Below are 17,859 nucleotides of genomic sequence, written 5' to 3' on the forward strand. Positions count from 1 at the left end.
AGACTACTTGTTTGTTTTTTATCAACTTCTTAAAGCACTGATTTTATATATATATATATATATATATATATATATATATATATATATATATATATATATATATATATATATATACATAACATTAAGGTCAGTATACACTAATGTGGACATTTCAGGCTCATATCAGAGGTTGTTTGGGAAGTAAATATTTAATAAATACAAAAATAATCAAATTTTTGAAATTTCACTGCATTATACTATAAAATGACTTTTGACTAAACTGTTTATGATAGTTTATTTATGTAGTTTTTTTTCAGTGCTAGGATCAATAACAATAATACTTTGAAACAAAATTAAATTTAAAAAAGATCCTTGAAACATTGATTTATGATTAGATTGTACTATCTGAACTTTCATTTATGATTTTTTTCACTAGTTTTCTTTTTAATCTTTGTACAAATGTTTGTTTAATTTCTTCTACTCTCCTTTAATGTGGATTAATGTCTACAACAAAATATATATTTTATGTACCTCACACACAGTCAAACAATGTGTTTTATTTTAGGTACACACTTTTTGGAGCAACAGTCAACAGTGGAAAACACTTTATCTCCGTGATACGAAGAAAGAGTAATTGGATTTTATTTGATGGCCTAAAGGAAGACTTCCAGATAACTGAAAAAAATCACAAAATAAAAGCTGCAATGTGTAATCTAATTTACATATGGGTGTGAGTACTGACGTAAACAACACACTCTATAGTAACATTAGAGACATTTAATTTCCAGAAATGTGGTGCATTGCACGTACCAGGCTACTGCTTGATAACATGTGTTGTTGCGTCATGTTTAATTTCATTCAAAGAAGAACACAGGACATATTTTCGTAAGTTAAATGATTCTATACCTTTAAATGTTTATTATAAATGAATATATTTCACATACTGTATTTGTTGCTTAGTTCAAAACAACATGTGACTTTTTATACCACATAGTGCCCATACTCTCCGCACACAGTGTCCCAAATGCCGCCCGGTAGTTTTCCCAGCCTTGCTTCTCCTGTGTAGCGGGCAGGGCTGCGGGGGTTTCCAGCGGCGGTAGCACCTCTCTTTCCGGCACTACAGCGGGCAGGTCCTCCCTCTCCGGCACTCAATCGATAGGGCGCCTGTGGTTCTGTAGTGGAGCCGCCAGATCTGTGTTGTCCTCCGGCACTATAGGTCTGGTGGCACTGCTGTGGATCTGCAGTGAGAAAAATGATGGCTTGGCAGGAGCACGTTTCGGAGGACGCGTGCTCCAGCCGCCGTTTCCCGAGTCGGCGGGGGGGTTGCAAGCGGTGAGCCGAGGAGACAGATAATAATTGGGCATACTAAATTGGGGAGAAAACTGGGGTAAAAAATTGGCGACGATTACATTTAAAATAAATAAATAAATAAGAGGTCCTCCCATCCGCCATCCCACCGGATTCGGGGCTCCAGTAGTCCCAGTGGTCCATCATCCGGGCATCCCTTGCAGATTTTATATCCCGCTTAGTTCTGACACCAGTGTAACGGAGGTGTATCTGGTCCGCAGCGGAATAAGAGAAGGCAACACAGGATGCAGCTCAAAGCAGTTAAAACTGCTATTTATATTTAAACAGGAACGGCAGGCAAAAGGACATGCGGTGGGAAAGTGGCAGGTATTGTTTGGAGAGCGGCTGGGACCCTGCACGGGGTCGCTGGGGCTCGTGCATGTGGTGGGAAGGTGGCAGGTAATGTTTCCTGAGCTGCTGGCACCCTGCACGGGGTCGCTGGGGCCCGTGCGCACGATGGGAAAATGGCAGGTATTGTTTGGCGAGCTGCTGGGACCCTGCACGGGGTCGCTGGGGCACGGGGTCGCTGGGGCCTGTGCGCGCGGTGGGGAAGTGGCAGGTATTGTTTGGCGAGCTGCTGGGACTCTTTTTAGCAACAGGATAAGTAGCTCGGTCAGGCAGTGCCAACCACACAACATACAACACAACCAGAGTTGCTGACAGGCAGCTCCTAAATAGAGATCTCCCCACCTGCTTCAAAAACCTGCTTCAGTCTGGTAATGGAGGGAAAAGCAGTGCGGTCTTACCGGGCATCTGCCGTGCAATGCAGTGGTGCACTTGTAAAGTATGTGTATGGTAATGGTTCTGATTAACAACAACAACAAAAAAAAAACAAATGTATTTGTACAGCTGGAAATTGAATGCAATTGTACTGCACCGCATGCAAAATTAAAATGTTTTATTTACTGGTTATTAGATGGTGCACTGTTTAGTTTATTGTTTTTTTTTTTTTGCTTTTTAAGTGATGAAGCAGCACTGTTTAATAATTTTCTTTTAAATTTAAATTAATACAACAAATTTGTAAAAGCCAATGCAGCGGGAAATATTGTCTAAGTATGGTTTTGGAAAGAAATGTTCAGTAAAGCAAAGAAGATATGTTCTTGAACTTGTTTGGGTACTTAATAAGCTAAAATAAAATACAGGTAGTTTAATACAGATGTGATGTTTAACTTGATTTTATGCTCTGTTAATTATTACTTTTTGAATTTTGAAAAACGAATAGTTTCTAGCAATTTAACTAAAAATAAAAACACTGTACAATTATTAATGGAATAAAATGTTGCAAACAAGGGTTATTTTTCAAAAAACCTGTGTATCTTTCTTTATTTATCAGTGTTGAGCAGTGTTGAGGAGATAAATAAATTGTAAAAAAAAAGTATTTTTAACACAAATAGATGTTTTCCTAAAATTGAAGTCTCAAAAAGGGCGGAATGACTTTTAAGCCAGTGCGACCTATAAAACGATTTTTACGGTACTAAAATGTTTTTTTTTTTTTTATCATTTAAGAAATATCGTATTATTAAGTATTATTTCCCACTCAGATACTGAGAGATTGATGCATGCTTTTGTATCTTCTAAAATTGATTATTGTAATGCCCTATTCTTTGGTACTCCTAGCCATGTTATATCTCGACTGCAACTTATACAAAATGCTGCAGCTACAATTTTAACGTGGACTAAGAGACAAGTTCACATTACTCCTGTGCTAGCATCTCTGCACTGGCTTCCAGTCTGATTCAGGATAGATTTTAAGGTGTTGCTTTTAACTTATAAGGCATTAAATGGCCTTGCACCATCGTATTTAAATGATCTTTTAATACCATATATTCCTTGACTCCCACTCAGATCACAGAATGCGGCGTTGGACCCTCTGGACGTGTGGACACTGGACCCTCTGGACATGCAGACGCTGGATCCTCTGGAAATGCAGACGCTGGATCCTCTGGAAATGCAGATGCTGGATCCTCTGGAAATGCAGATGCTGGACCCTCCGGACACAGACATGCAGATGCTGGACCCTCCAGACGTGTGGCTGACTTTCGCTGTGCTCCCAGCGTAGGTGTAGCGGCTGCTGGAGTTGGCCCTGTGGTTGCCCTGCTGACTCTGGAGGTGACGGAAGCGCCCCCTTTGGCTCTGGAGATGGCGATAGCCCATACCCCTATGGCACTGGAGATGGTAACAGCTCCTCCGCCTTTTGCACTGGAGACAGCATAGGCCCCACCCCTTCTAGCTCTGGAGACAGCAGCGGCTCCTCCCTCTTTGGCTCTGGAGATGACAGCGGCTCTTCCCCTTAGACACTGGAGATGGCAGCAGCTCCCTCTTTGGCACTGCATACAGCAGCAGCTCCCTCTTTGGCACTGGGGCAGACCGCTGCTCCAGGAAATGCAGCTCCTCCCCTTCTTTTGTTGTCGGGCAGGCAGCTCCTCCTCTCGATGTTGGGGGGGCAGCATACCACAGTGTGCCCGAACTTCCCACACGCAAGGCACCAGCCTTGGTCCTCGAGGCAGCCAGGAAGGGCGTCTAACCCACTGTCCCAGAAAACGTGGGAGGCATAGGGGCCGGTCTCAGGATTTTTGGGAAAGCAGCTGCTGTTGGGCCATCAGGTGAATCCATTTGTCCGGAGACTCCATATCGTCCTTCCTGAATGAAGCATGAAGCAGGGGTCTTCTCTCAGGTGCCCAAACTCCCCACAAGAGTCGCACCATGGGGCCCCTTCAGCTTCACACCACCATTGCACTTCATCCCAGTCTTCATTCAGAATAATGACATGATTAAAAAATATGACATGAAGTACTGTACTACTATGTTGCTTCTGGTAGACGTTTGCGATATCGTTTTGTAGTTTATTTGATTAAATGATGTTAAATGAAATATCTAAATTATATATATATATATATATATATATATATATATATATATATATATATATATAACTGCAGTGTACAAAATTGAAGGCATATGAAAGAAATGTTTTTTTTTTTTTTAAATGTACACCAAAAATTTAAAAGATTAAAAAATATTTTATTTTCAGGACAAGTTTCAAGCAAAAGCCCTTCAGCTGTTTAAAAAGAAAAGTAGACACAGTGCAGTAAACTTGTTTAACTTTTTGTGTACATTTAAAAAAAAAACTTTATATAAAGCAATATATATATATATATATATATATATATATATATATATATATATATATATATATATATATATATTGCTTTGTATACATATTGCTTTATATTATGGTTTATATTTTCTACAAATGTTTCATAAGCTTTCAAACTCAACAAAATGAATATGTTTACAAAGGGAAAAATAGTCTGTTTTTTATGTATCGGTATTGGTATTCTGATTTTGTGTAAGGGGAACATCAGTACTGCATGTACGATAAAAACATTGTAGAAATGTGTGTAATAATAATAATAATAATAATAATAATAATAATAATAATAATAATAATAATTGTTATACACAGGAATTGTCTATTTTAAATAGTATTTGTCTGTATATTATATTCCATAGCAGAGTTTTGTTTGTTTTTTCCCTTTAAAATTGACCTGCTCCTAAGGTGGCTGTATTTTGTATTGCCAAGGGTCCGTAGTTGCAGTGCTGTTCATGTGAATGAGCCACCCACTGTCAGGGTATCAATTCCTCCTCCCCTCTCCTGCACTCGGACTCACACACCCCAACTCCACGGCGACCAACTCTGTTTAATTTTTTATTCATGTTCCTCTATAGATTGACTTCTGCTACAGCCATTGTGTCTGGTCCTGGAACATGCATAATAAACCAGTTCATTGTGTTTAAACTTTGTTATTCATGTGTTATGGCGACACCTCTAGGACATTTTTATGCAATAAAATAAAATAAAATAAAATCACCTACACTTTTTTTGTTAATTAGATATTATGCCTACATATGTCGAGAATATGTTATGACATTATTTGTTTAATATTTGTTTTTGATAGTTAGTCAATGTAGTGTCTAAGTATCATTTATGTAACTTTTTGTTGTATCCCAAAGCATTTTAAAATGTGTTTTCCATTGCCTCATTTTGTGGAGATAGGCTTACTTATAATGTTTAATTTAAGTTTTCAATGCTAATCATACGAGAATCTACCGCAGGATTCCTTTGGCGAAAAGTAATACAAATGTCTTATTTGTTACACCATTCAGCATTTCGGCATTTTTAGCATTATTTATCATGTGTATCTAATTTGTAATTCTTAAGTGCCCTACCAGTATTACTTTTTATTTGAAGTTAATATTGTTCCGGCAATATTGTTCCGGGTTCTGAGATTTATCCTTTAATTTAATTATTTGTTGTGTCAAACCCATAATAGAGAACGCGTTTTGTTAATGAACTTTAGCGCTGAATTTAGTTACGGATTCATAAGACCGTTTACTGGTGTGGCCATACAGTTCACTACATGATCAACACATGTCACTTTCATATTTATATGCCGAATGTGTGCGTATTTTAATATGCTAACACACGTGGTGCACATTTTATAGGAATAAGGCACACATATTTTGTACATCTAGTCATATAAACCTCTTATAATAATGTCAGATTTTCCCCATTTGTACAGATTAAAAAAATATTGGAAGATGCAAATGATCCCTAACTCCACGGTGAATTACGTTTACATTATTCATGCTGAGGGGTGTGTCTTTCAGTCTTTTTTTTCTGGCTGTATATATTGTGAAGTTCTAGTAAAAGAAAGAACAGATGGAGAAAGTCAAGTCTTCGGTATATGCTTGTAAGAGCTTTTTGTGATAACTAGCCCAGCCTTGCTTTTGAGAGTCAAAAGCACAGTTTGTCATCATGGTGTCTCGGCTTTGTGTGTTCTGTCTGGCGGCGGTGCTGGCACTGCTGAGCCGGTTGGCGGAGGCTGTGGGGCCGGTGGTCCGATGCGAACCGTGCGATGCCCTTGCGCTAGAACAGTGCAAGCCTCTGCCAACAGAGTGTGCCGAGAAGGTCCGGGAGCCAGGTTGTGGTTGTTGCTTGACGTGCGCACTTACAGAGGGTAAGCCGTGCGGGGTTTACACAGAAAGGTGCGGCTCCCGGTTGACTTGTCAACACCAGCCGGGTGAGACAAAAATCCTGCAAGCTCTGCTGGAGGGCAGAGGGGTATGCTCCAGCGAAACGTCAAATAAACTCCGTAACATATTGATGGAGACTCACAGTTCAGGTAAGGATACAATGATGAATGTATTGCTTATTTTAATTTTAAACAAAACAAAACTCATAGGAGTTTTTCCAACCTTAACCCAGTATTAGATTGGCATACATGTGCCAGAACACAGGATTTTACATGTTTTTACTGTAACGTGTAAAACAAGCGTACTTAATGCAAATGGAAGCTATTCAAACTTTTTTTTTCTGAATTAATAAAGTAATGCATATTGGAACTAACTACACATACCGGTATATATGTTTTTCATTCTGAATCAGTGAGTGCATATAAGGTTGTGGCATTAGTTATTGCTAAATTGGTTAAACAGAAATTAAGACAGAGGGCAGTTGACGCTCTTGGTTCTCATTTGTTGAACTGTAATTGTAACTGTCCCCATGCTGCATACTGTGCGCTGCATTTCCTTCCTGTTGTACACCTTGCACTAAGACACAGGTATTAGTTTGTTGGTTCTTTATTTAACAGTACAGCATACTGCCACCTTTCCATGTTGTACTTTTGGATTTCAATACAAATAAAATAGTTAGTAATATCCAAGTTACGCGTGTTTCTTGCACTGATGTTCTCCAATGTGTATTTAATAACATACACTACAGTTAACCTTATAACATGTCTGTAGCGTTTGTATACCATATCCGATACGATATTTCAGCATATTTCTTTACTCTTTTACTTTTTATGGAAGTTGAGGATATTTTTAAACTGACGCTCGTATTTAATAGCATTACCCCAAGAGTTGCGTTCCTGTTTCTAGATCTAGAGCACAAACACGTTAGCCTGCTTACGGCATTATATGAAAAATGGAAATTATGTGAAAATAACGTTTTAAGAATCTGTAACTATTATCAAACTTACTCCCCAACGGGCTAGATTGACCTGTCATTATACAGTATGCTACCTGTATCTTTGCCATCTTGTGGATATTAATGCAATAAATTATAGTGATGCATACAGGCTACAAATGAAATTCTCCATACTTTTAACATTTATTTTTGTGAATATATTTTGCAAAGAAAAAACAAATTATACATCGTATTGTAAAATGAACATAACTATTATATCCAAAGGAGTGATCATTAAAATGTTGAAAAAGTTTGAGACCGAAATAAATGATTTACATTTTTGACATTTCTTGCATTGATGACTTTGCTAATAGATTTCCGGTTCTTGTCAGGACAGGGGTTTTACTTTGAAAAGGCTGACAACTGCTGGTGGGAAATAATAACTGCAACATGTAAATGTTGAAACACACGTGTAACTTTTCTTAGTTTTGAAACTTTTTAGTGTTATGAAATGCATTTGTAAATGGTGATTTTGCTTGTTTTTATGATATATCTTTGTTATATTTAAATACAATTTAAATACAGTTGTGGCTAGATTTAGTCCATCATTACTGGTAAATTGCAGTAGCAGTGTTACCGTTGTTTACCCAACAGGGAATGCCAGTGATTCAGAAGAGAGGAATACCAGTAGCACAGACCTCCAAGGCATCCCCAGCACACACAGGTTGACAGAATCAAAAATACTTGCCCATCCCACCAAAATAGACTTAATCAGGAAAGATCTGTCCAAAAAAAACCAAAGATGGAAAGTGGAACATCCATCAGAACCCATCATACATATGGACACGCATAACTTTTCTTCAGAATCCAAACAAGAAACAGAATATGTAAGTATAATTAGTTTGTTCTCATTAAGAATATATATATATATATATATATATATATATATATATATATATATATATATATATATATATATATATGTGTGTGTGTGTGTGTGTATTATCAGAACTTTCTAATTCTTGGTTTTGGCCCATTAAACTTTTATAGATAAATAATACTGTCCTAAGTAGCTATGCATTCTTTTGGTATATTTTGAAAGGAAACTGGAGGTATTGAAGAGAAAACTCACAATAGACATCAGTTACACATTTACAATGATTTAATACAAGTCAGTAAGCAACAATATATAAGGGGGCTTAGCAGTACTAGTGCATGTTACTGTTTCTAGATGTCTTGGAGCTGGTAGTCTTTTTGGACACAAGCTGGCAGTCAGTGCTTAGGTAAGTTCCATCCAGATGACTCCCAGGGTCAAGCAGGGTCCCACTGGAATCTTAATTTGTCTATTCTGGGTAAAATAATAATAAAACAAGACATTACTAAAACTTATATGCAAAAGAATGCAATGGTTCTAGCTACATTTCCTTGGTATAGCACACTGTCACAGGGTAAGTAAAACATATCTCCTGTTATAGACAACATAAGTAACTTTATGTATCACATTTGGTATGAAAGTATAGTTCATTAACTAGTGATTACACATGAATATGGTTTTGAGAATATTGAACCAGAGACATTCCCAATGAAATATCGAAAGAAACTAAAACAACTCAGTGCTGTAATGGGGTTTGTTTTTAAACATGTTGCTTATGCATGTACTTAATGTGTGATATCCTGGTTGTGTATTTTAAAACACATCCTGTTAAACCTTCTCTAATTTCACATTCACCCTCTCCATGAGTTGACTTCCTCTGGAAGGTTGAGATCCACACATGTTTTGAAGAGGAAAGATACAACTCTGCAGAAGATGGTTTACACTGTAGCAAATGTGTCACCCAATAGGGATTCTTAGGTATCAGCAGCCAATTACATGGATTTATAAATTACTTTTTTATGTAAGGGTTGCACAGAAAACAAGTTTACTGATAGATTAAATAAACTACGCTGGTGGAAATGTTTGGTTTTAGTGTAAAATACTTAATAAATCACTGCTGTACAGAAATGATCAGAGACGGGCCTTTGGAATGACCTACAACACTTGTGTTAATTCCTGCAATGGCCTGTCACAGGTTTGATCTCTAGCACAAGCCCTGTCAAGTATGCCAGAAGCACTTTCCATCTAACTCATGCAGGTGCGTCAATGAAATCTATATCCAATTGGCTGACCAGATTTGGCCATGCCCCCAGTCTAATTTTCACTTTCTAATCTGCGATACTTGTTAAGGATCTTAATTCCTTCACATTGCTCTGATTTGACCCATGTTCAGGTGGTAGGCTTAAAATCATTAGCAAATCCCGTAACAACATCCATTATAGGCATTGCCTGATGCTGTACTCGTGTCTGTGGCTATAGCACATCTGCACATGTAATATATGTCCAGTAGGTGGCATTTGTGTGTATACTTATGATTATGGTAGGAAGATGATTGGAGCCAGCTGTGGGAACCAATTTATCTGCATTACCCACTTTCCTTGAGACAAAATCAGGAAGTGATGTGATATTTTATATGGATGAATCCCTGCTATATAAATCTATACATGCATAAACTAGTAATGACTGAGGAAATGTTTTAAATGAGTTATGACTCATCTTTCTAATATATTCTGTGGGTGTGCATTCTTAAATAAACAATGTTTTCGATCACTTGATCAGTCTTTATTTTTTTAATCAATTTTTTTGTTTTGCTAAATGACCAGGACATTATTAAAAAACAAAACAAAAAAAAAAACACTTCACAACTTCACAAGTAAGTGTCAGAGTGGTTTACTTATGAATGTCAATATTGTATTTTGCAGGGGCCATGTCGCATAGAAATGGAATCCATATTAAACAACCTAAAGATTCTGAACATCTTGAGTCCAAGAGGTGTCCGCATTCCAAACTGTGACAAAAAAGGCTTCTACAAGAAAAAGCAGGTAAGGAAACATATACACAGATTGGTATTATTCAGGCATTATTCTTGCTAATGAAACACTCTTTCCTTCAGCTTTACACATCCCTATTTCCCATTACAGCTATTTAACATTAAGGAAGCCAGTAGTTATTAGTTATGTGGTATTTTAATGTAGTGTGACTCAGATTCTTTCCTGTAATGAACCACCAATGCAAACGCTTGAGTAGGGGAGGTTGAGAACAATACTTGCTTTTCCCAATCTACTGAAATGTTTATGTTTCAGGGTTGGAATTTGCCCACGCACCAGGTCACAATGAGCACATGCTGTGCACAGTTTAAATTCCCACTGCAAACATCCAAAGCATTTAAAACTGCAAAAAGTTTGTAGACTTGAGTAAAATGCATTTACACAAGTACTGCTTAGGTGGAGTGTAAAAAAATAAACCAAAAAAAAACATGTAAATGCCGCTATTTAATGGAATCAGTTTCCTCAGGTAGCATAGATCTCTTCCTTGCTACTCAGTTATTTATTCTGCCTTAGGTAAATGATCTCATAGGCCTTTAGTCCTGTACTAGTGATGCAGTATTATATTTACCTTGTTTGCAAAACAGTACATGACTTTAAGCATCTTAACATGTACCTATTGCTGTTTTCCAAGTACATGTAGTCTTCCATCCACTGGAATGTTTCCTGACTTTAAATACACTGGGATATAAAGTACAGTACAATTTTGAATTGTTCTTTAAGTTTCTTTTTAGTACTGCAGGTATCAAAATTTTTTTCATGTAATGGATACATTAAAACATTTTTCCAGTGCTGAAAGGGTGCCTTAATGTCGTCTTAAAAATATTTTACTGTAAAATGTAAAAATGTGCCTGTTTATTTTGCAGGAAGTATATTTATCTAATAATTCACAAATATGACTTTAGTATTATTGAATGAAACAATGTAAGATACTACTACTGGATGCTTAATATATATATACAGTACACAGGGCTCTGATAAAGTCATCTCTCTTCCAGCACAGACTCCATACCTATTTACAATTGGTATTAAGATACGACAGCTTGGGACTAACTGGTGATGATGCCCAGATAGCACTGTCCTATCTAAAACGTAACTTAGTACAGAACTTAGGATCACGTTTGCAAGTTTGTTCCTATTGGCCAATTATCTTTTTATACTGTACATATTTTTGTAGATATGATTAGACAAGGTCTAATGGCAAAGGGCAATCAGTCAGAAAATAATATATATTTTTAAATACATTAAATCTATCTGCTTTGTCTAGCAAAGAATTGTGTTAATGATGTAAAAGAGTTGAACACAAAAACGTGTACCTTGTAAGCAGGACATACTTCATTTTGACACCTGCTTTTAATTGTACATTCCATACATGATTTAGGCAAACATTGGGGTTCCTCATGGTAGTTTGTTTCTGATTCCTCCAGAGGAGGCTAGCGGGTTTAGCTAGCGAGTTTACTGTTTCGATTAACTAGTGCTGTACTTTTCTTAGTATAGATGTCTTCATTCATAGACAAGTTAAAGTGAGTGTAGCTGACAAAATAAATCCCATACATTGTCCATGCCATCCACATCAATTCACAATGTTTTATATATATATATATATATATATATATATATATATATATATATATATATATATATATATATAAAGTCGTTGCCAATGATTTTTACCTCATTTTTCTCCCCAATTTAGAATTACCAATTGTGTTATTATTAATCAGGCCCACCTTACCAGTTAGTAACAAACTAGCTGTTTCCCTTAAATGCTTGACCCCATACACACAACTGAGGTGAAATGACCCAGGAAATGCCTAGTGTAGTACCAGATGTCATGTTTTCAAATTAAAATACATGTTGGCAATATCATGTTTCTTCGAAAAACTGCACATCTGAGACTATTATTATTATTATTATTTATTTCATAGCAGACGCCCTTATCCAGGGCGACTTACAATTGTTGCAAGTTATCACATTATACATTATTTCACATTATACAGATATCACATTATTTTTACATACAATTACCCATTTATACAGTTGGGTTTTTACTGGAGCACTCTAGGTAAAGTACCTTGCTCAAGGGTACAACAGCAGTGTCCCCCACTGGGGATTGAACCCACAACCTTCTGGTCAAGAGGCCAGAGCCCTAACCACTACTCCACACTGCTGCCCTATATAGCCAATATAATTGCGTGGCAAGTAGGATTTATGAAAACTATTTGTTAACTACAATGACTTAGAGATTCACTTCATACACAATCTTGAATACATCCAGCTAATTCACTATATATGTATAAAGCAGTGAGGATCTCTGTCAAAATACACAGCATCAATTTCATGGAAAGCCATTAAACCTGACGAAAGACATTTCCAATTAACATGCCATAATAAATAACTTTGTTAGAACAAAACTGATATCCCTCCCAATGTCTGACGCAACTATATACTGTACGCGAATATGTTTTGCTATTTTTTTCAGCATGTCTACATTCTAAATGTTGTTTGCTCACCTGTTACATAATCGTTAGCTTCTGGTATAATGACTTTCAATTCATGATCTTGTTCACAGTGCCGTCCATCCAAAGGCAGAAAAAGAGGCTACTGCTGGTGTGTGGACAAATATGGCCACACATTGCCTGGCTATGATGGAAAAGGAAAAGGGGAGGCACACTGTTATAATTTGGAGAACAAGTGAAGGAGAACTTGCAGCTCCTAAGGACTCTCTTAAGTGTGTGCGTGAGACTGACCCATTTGAGACCTTTGGAGACGCTGGTATTACCTGCAAGGGCTGCCTTGCCACGCGAGAGCTGTGAATACTGCCACCTGGCTTTGGTGGGGAATGCAAGAGGTTTCTGAAGACTGGAAACTGCAGCTAGGCCCTGCCATTTATTTCTTCCAGCTTTCTATATTGTGTATAGGGAGCTTTGAATTCCCAATAATACTAGACAACATAACTGCACTATTGTTCCCAAGAGAAAAAAGGGCACTTCAGAAAGGAATCGGGCAATTTCCACTGACTGTTTTAAAAGAACTGCCTGTGACCAATTTGATCCTTAAAGACTGTCTTTAAATGTAAAGATTTATATTATATTATATTATATTACATATAAATATATATTTTAAGCTTGTAAAAATAAATAATTTTAAGCTAATTTTTTTACAAGTCTGACGGGAATCTTGCCTTCAAGGGTAATTTTTTTATATAATTATAAAGAATTGTGTTCTTGTTAGAGCTTTTGTGTTAAAGTAACAAAAAAAAATAATCACATAGCTATTTTTGTCTTCAAGAAAGGAAATTAAATTCTGTTAGAATATTGTATGTATTTAAGATCATTCTGTTTTTTTGTTTTTTTTTTAATAAACACTATTTAAATGCACCATTGTAAACATGAACTTTTTTTTTTGGAGTGGAGGAAACTGTTGGGCTACTGCAGGAGCGGGCTCTGGAGGCAGGGGAGCGTAAAGGAGGTAGAGCCAGTCTTCTAGTGCAAGCGGAGCGGAGAGGTCGAGTGGGGGTGTAGGGAGAGATCAGGGTCTGGAGGTAGCTGGGTGCAGTCTGGTCAAGGTATCTGTAGGCTAGTACAAGAGTCTTGAACTGGATGCAAGCGGTGATCCTTAAGATCTCCCCACTGCTGGAGGAAACACACATGCACAGCATATCTGTTCTACATTCCCAACGTACAGGTTACCGACACTACCCTTTCTTTTACTGCCATCCATCTGCCTCCTGACATTCTTCAGGCTGTTCCTTGGCTGCCCCAAGGGAACCCTTCACGACAAACTCTTCCTGCCTACACTGTGCACAGGAAATGTAGGAGGTATTTCACATAAGATAACAATGTATGGTATTCAAGGACGCATTGGTCAATGCATTGGTATTTAAAGAGAATATTTATTTTAACAACTTTCAAGTTCAAGCTTGTATTGTCTACTGCTTTACCCAAGGAACGTATCTACATACATTCAATAAATAATAAGAGTGAATACTTCATATGGATGGTCTGAGATTAAATGTGTCACTTTAAAGAATACAGACTTTTAAATTTGCTTACCTACTTTGCACGATAGAAGCCATGTCTATCAAAGTTGGGAAGGTGAAACCTGTTCATTTTTTCATCCATTTTCTGTTCAGATTTTGCTATTTTATGAAGCTCTCTGCTTAGTTCAATATGGCATGGACTTTGAAGGAGGGAAAGGAAATAAAACACATAATTAGTTTAGATTAGTAACATTATTATCCTTTGGTGTTGTGCATTTGTTACCATCCCTTTATCAACTATTAAATGTTTCTTTTTAGGTTAGTTTTGTGTTATGATTGCTCCTCATCTACTCCTGTAGTACATAAACACACTACATACATAAAAAAAAATCCTCTTTAATTTTGGTTTGGCACCACCATGTGGTCAGGCATGTATATTGCAGATATGTGAACTGAAACCTGTTCTACAGCTTTGTTTCGGAATGCATTATTGTGGCCCAGTGGCGGCATGTCAATAGTGTAGGGAATGTTGGCCCCTGTACACAGAGGTATCTATAGTATTGTCATTTTCTGTTGGGCCCATGGTTTCTGCAAAGAAAAAAAACAAAAAATATCTCAAGTTTCAGAAAGTTAATTGTATTGAGCCTTATTAGTCTTATTATTCAATTCTTGATGGATTATTCATATACGATTTATGTATTTATTTTTAACTTTTTGAAACACCAAGCACTCCTGAGTCAGATAGTGAACTTGTCATATTCTGAACATAAATCATAACTCAGTGTTCCAGCAACAATCAATCAATTTATTTTTATATAGCGCTTTTCAAATAAGACATCTCAAAGCGTTTCACATAACAACATTAAATTCAATAAAAAATACATCGAAACTGTTTTTTAAAAAAAAAAAAAAGTTATGTCTGATGCCGTATGCTGAAAAGATTTGCCTTACAATTTAAATCCAAGCTAATTCTGACCTTTCCCTAAAGTTCAAATGTAAAAGTTGCTTATAACTCCTTACAAAGTGCAGATAAGGTAATGGTTATTATGGAACACATATAGGAAACCACATGTGCGCTATCAAAAGATGTATTTGCCTGTGACCTCTGACATCTCTCCTTTCCTTAAAGGTGAAATGAAAACTGGCTTATAACTCCTTAGACAGTGCACGTAGGGTCATGATTACTATGGAACACAGATAGGAACAAGAATGCCTTGGAAGCCATCAAGTTGCTTCCAACTTCTAGTTTTTTTTTTTTTCGTTCCGCCGAGAAAACTCAAAAGTTGCATAAAATCAACATTGTTGCACGGAATGTCACGAAACTTGGTATGGTGGTAGAGGCCTATGGGAAATTGTGTCACAGCGAAAATGAAGTTCAATGGTCATATGGTTTGGCAGCCATATTGGATTTTTCAAGTATTTTGGCCAATTTTAAAAAATCTTCTCCAAAAGCGTTTAGAGCAGAGATCTGAAACTTGGTGTATATACTCCCCTCATGGCCTACATTCAGATTTGTTCGCGAGAAAAAATTCTGTAACATAGTTTGTCCGCCATGTTGACTTTGTCAAAAATATTCAAACGACTTTTTCTCTGAAATCGTTATGCCGATTGAATCGAAACTTTGCATACATAGTCTTGGCAAGGTTGTCTATGAAGTTTATTCAAAGCAAGTCGCTACATAAAAAAACATGGATGCCATGAGCCAATCAAATTTCAGCTGTGGTCAATTTGCATATATTGCAGTGTTTCTCTACGGTACAATGTGGTAGAGTGATGAAACTTCATACAGTAGTAGAGGCCTATGGGAAATTAATGTCAATGAAAGAATGAAGTCACATGTTTGGCAGCCATATTGGATTTTTCGAGCCAAATTTTCATATGTCCGTAAAATCAACACCGTTGCATGAAAAGTCACGAAACTTGGTAGGGTGATAGAGGTCTATGGAAAGTTTTGTCAGAGCGAAAACAAAGTTCATAGGGTACATGGTTTGTAAGCCATATTGGATTTTTTAATAATTTTGGCCAATTTTAAAAAATCTTCTTGTCCGAAACCGCTTATGGTACAGATGTGAAACTTGGGACACATACTACCCTTAAGCGCTATATTTACATTTGATCAACAGAAGTTGATTGGTTACATGGTTCGGTGGCCATATTGGATTTGTTAAAAATATTAAAACGTCAATCACATTTGAGCTATAGATGTTCTATGTTGTTATTTATTTTAACATATTCTCATTTTGTTGATCATTAATGAACACTTCTGTACTGTGGGTGTTGTCGAGTTATTGAAAACGAAACATTTTGTGTTTGAATTGAAAGTGATGGTCTCGAGGACTCGAATGGGTCAAAGTTCAAGTATATTTTCCTCTAGAGGAATTATCATTTTTTGACATCACTACTGTGGTATCATGTCTTTTGTTTTACAATGGCTCAGATGCAAATATAGCCTTCATCCATATATATAAACAAACATGGCTGCCACAAGCCAATCAAATTTGAGCCTATCATTAACGACTAGAGAAATGGATGATTGCAAATGAAGTGAGTGAAGAAAAACAGGTTAGTGTGTTTCTCTCAGTAATTGGGCCTGAATGCTATCTTTTGCTGAAAAATGTGTTCATGCCGGCTAAACAGAATGAGAAGTATTTTGCTGAGTGAACAGAGACTTTAGCAGCACATTACAAGCTGAAACCACTGGTTATCGCAGAGCATTTTCGATTTCAGAAGAGAAATCAAAAAGAAGGAGAATTGGTCTCTGATTATGTGGTCACTCTGAAACAGCTTTCTACATATTGTGAGTTCAGGACTTTTCTAGAAGATGCGTTGAGAGACAGGTTTGTTAGTGGTTTAGAGTAGAAGCAATACAAAGGAAGTTATTGTCGGAAAGGACTTTGACTTTTAAAACTGCTTGTGACATCGCGTTTTCAATGGAGATGGCTTCTAAAAATACACCCAAGCTTTCGGGAAAGACAAAAGAAATTCCTGCCATGGTGAATAGCGTAGTGTTTGCAAAGCCTGTGTATGCAAAACGAGTAAAAGGAAGCAAAGCAAAAATGCAATTAGAAGAAACATGCAGACAGATAACGAGAGGCAAGATCGAGGAAATCAAAAGTGCTACAGATGTGTGTGTGTGGGGGGGGGGGGGGACGACATTACGCACAAGCCTGTAAATTTTAGGGGGAAAATGCCATTACTGCTTGAAAGTAGAACACATAGCAAAAATGTGCCAGAACAGAAGATTATCACTACAGACACAGTATGTAGAAACCGAAACAAATGAAGAAGAAGATGAAATATTCAGAATATTTTCACAATTTATACTACTTCAGATGGAAAAAAAGGCATTATGGTGAAGCTGTACCTGGATAAAAAAAAAATGTGGATATGCAGTTAGACACAGGCGCAGCTGTATCCATTGTTTCAGAAACCCTGTATTGGAAAACTCTGTAGCATTTACCTCTGGGAAAGCCAACATGAGACTGATAACTTACTCTGGAGAGAAGATTCCACTGCTTGGACAGGTGAGAGTTCCTGTTAAATATGAAGATCAGAATGTTACACTACCCTGAGTAATTGTTAAAGGGGACAGACCTGCTTAGTTAGGTAGAAATTGGCGAAGCAAAATTTGCTTAAACTGGGCTAGCATTTTTTCTGCAAA

General features: G+C 37.0%; 1 protein-coding gene across 1 annotated transcript; it reads left to right on the forward strand.

Moving 5' to 3' along the window:
- Window positions 1-6,025: 6,025 nt before the first annotated feature.
- LOC117394456 (insulin-like growth factor-binding protein 3) lies at window positions 6,026-13,596 on the forward strand. The gene is made up of 4 exons (XM_033992771.3): window positions 6,026-6,512; window positions 7,952-8,184; window positions 10,094-10,213; window positions 12,789-13,596. The coding sequence occupies exons 1-4, from the start codon at window positions 6,146-6,148 to the stop codon at window positions 12,912-12,914; spliced, it is 846 nt and encodes a 281-aa protein (XP_033848662.1). The 5' UTR covers window positions 6,026-6,145; the 3' UTR covers window positions 12,915-13,596.
- Window positions 13,597-17,859: the final 4,263 nt, after the last annotated feature.

Source organism: Acipenser ruthenus, chromosome 3 (assembly GCF_902713425.1).
Source record: "Acipenser ruthenus chromosome 3, fAciRut3.2 maternal haplotype, whole genome shotgun sequence".
Classification (NCBI taxonomy): Eukaryota; Metazoa; Chordata; class Actinopteri; order Acipenseriformes; family Acipenseridae; genus Acipenser; species Acipenser ruthenus.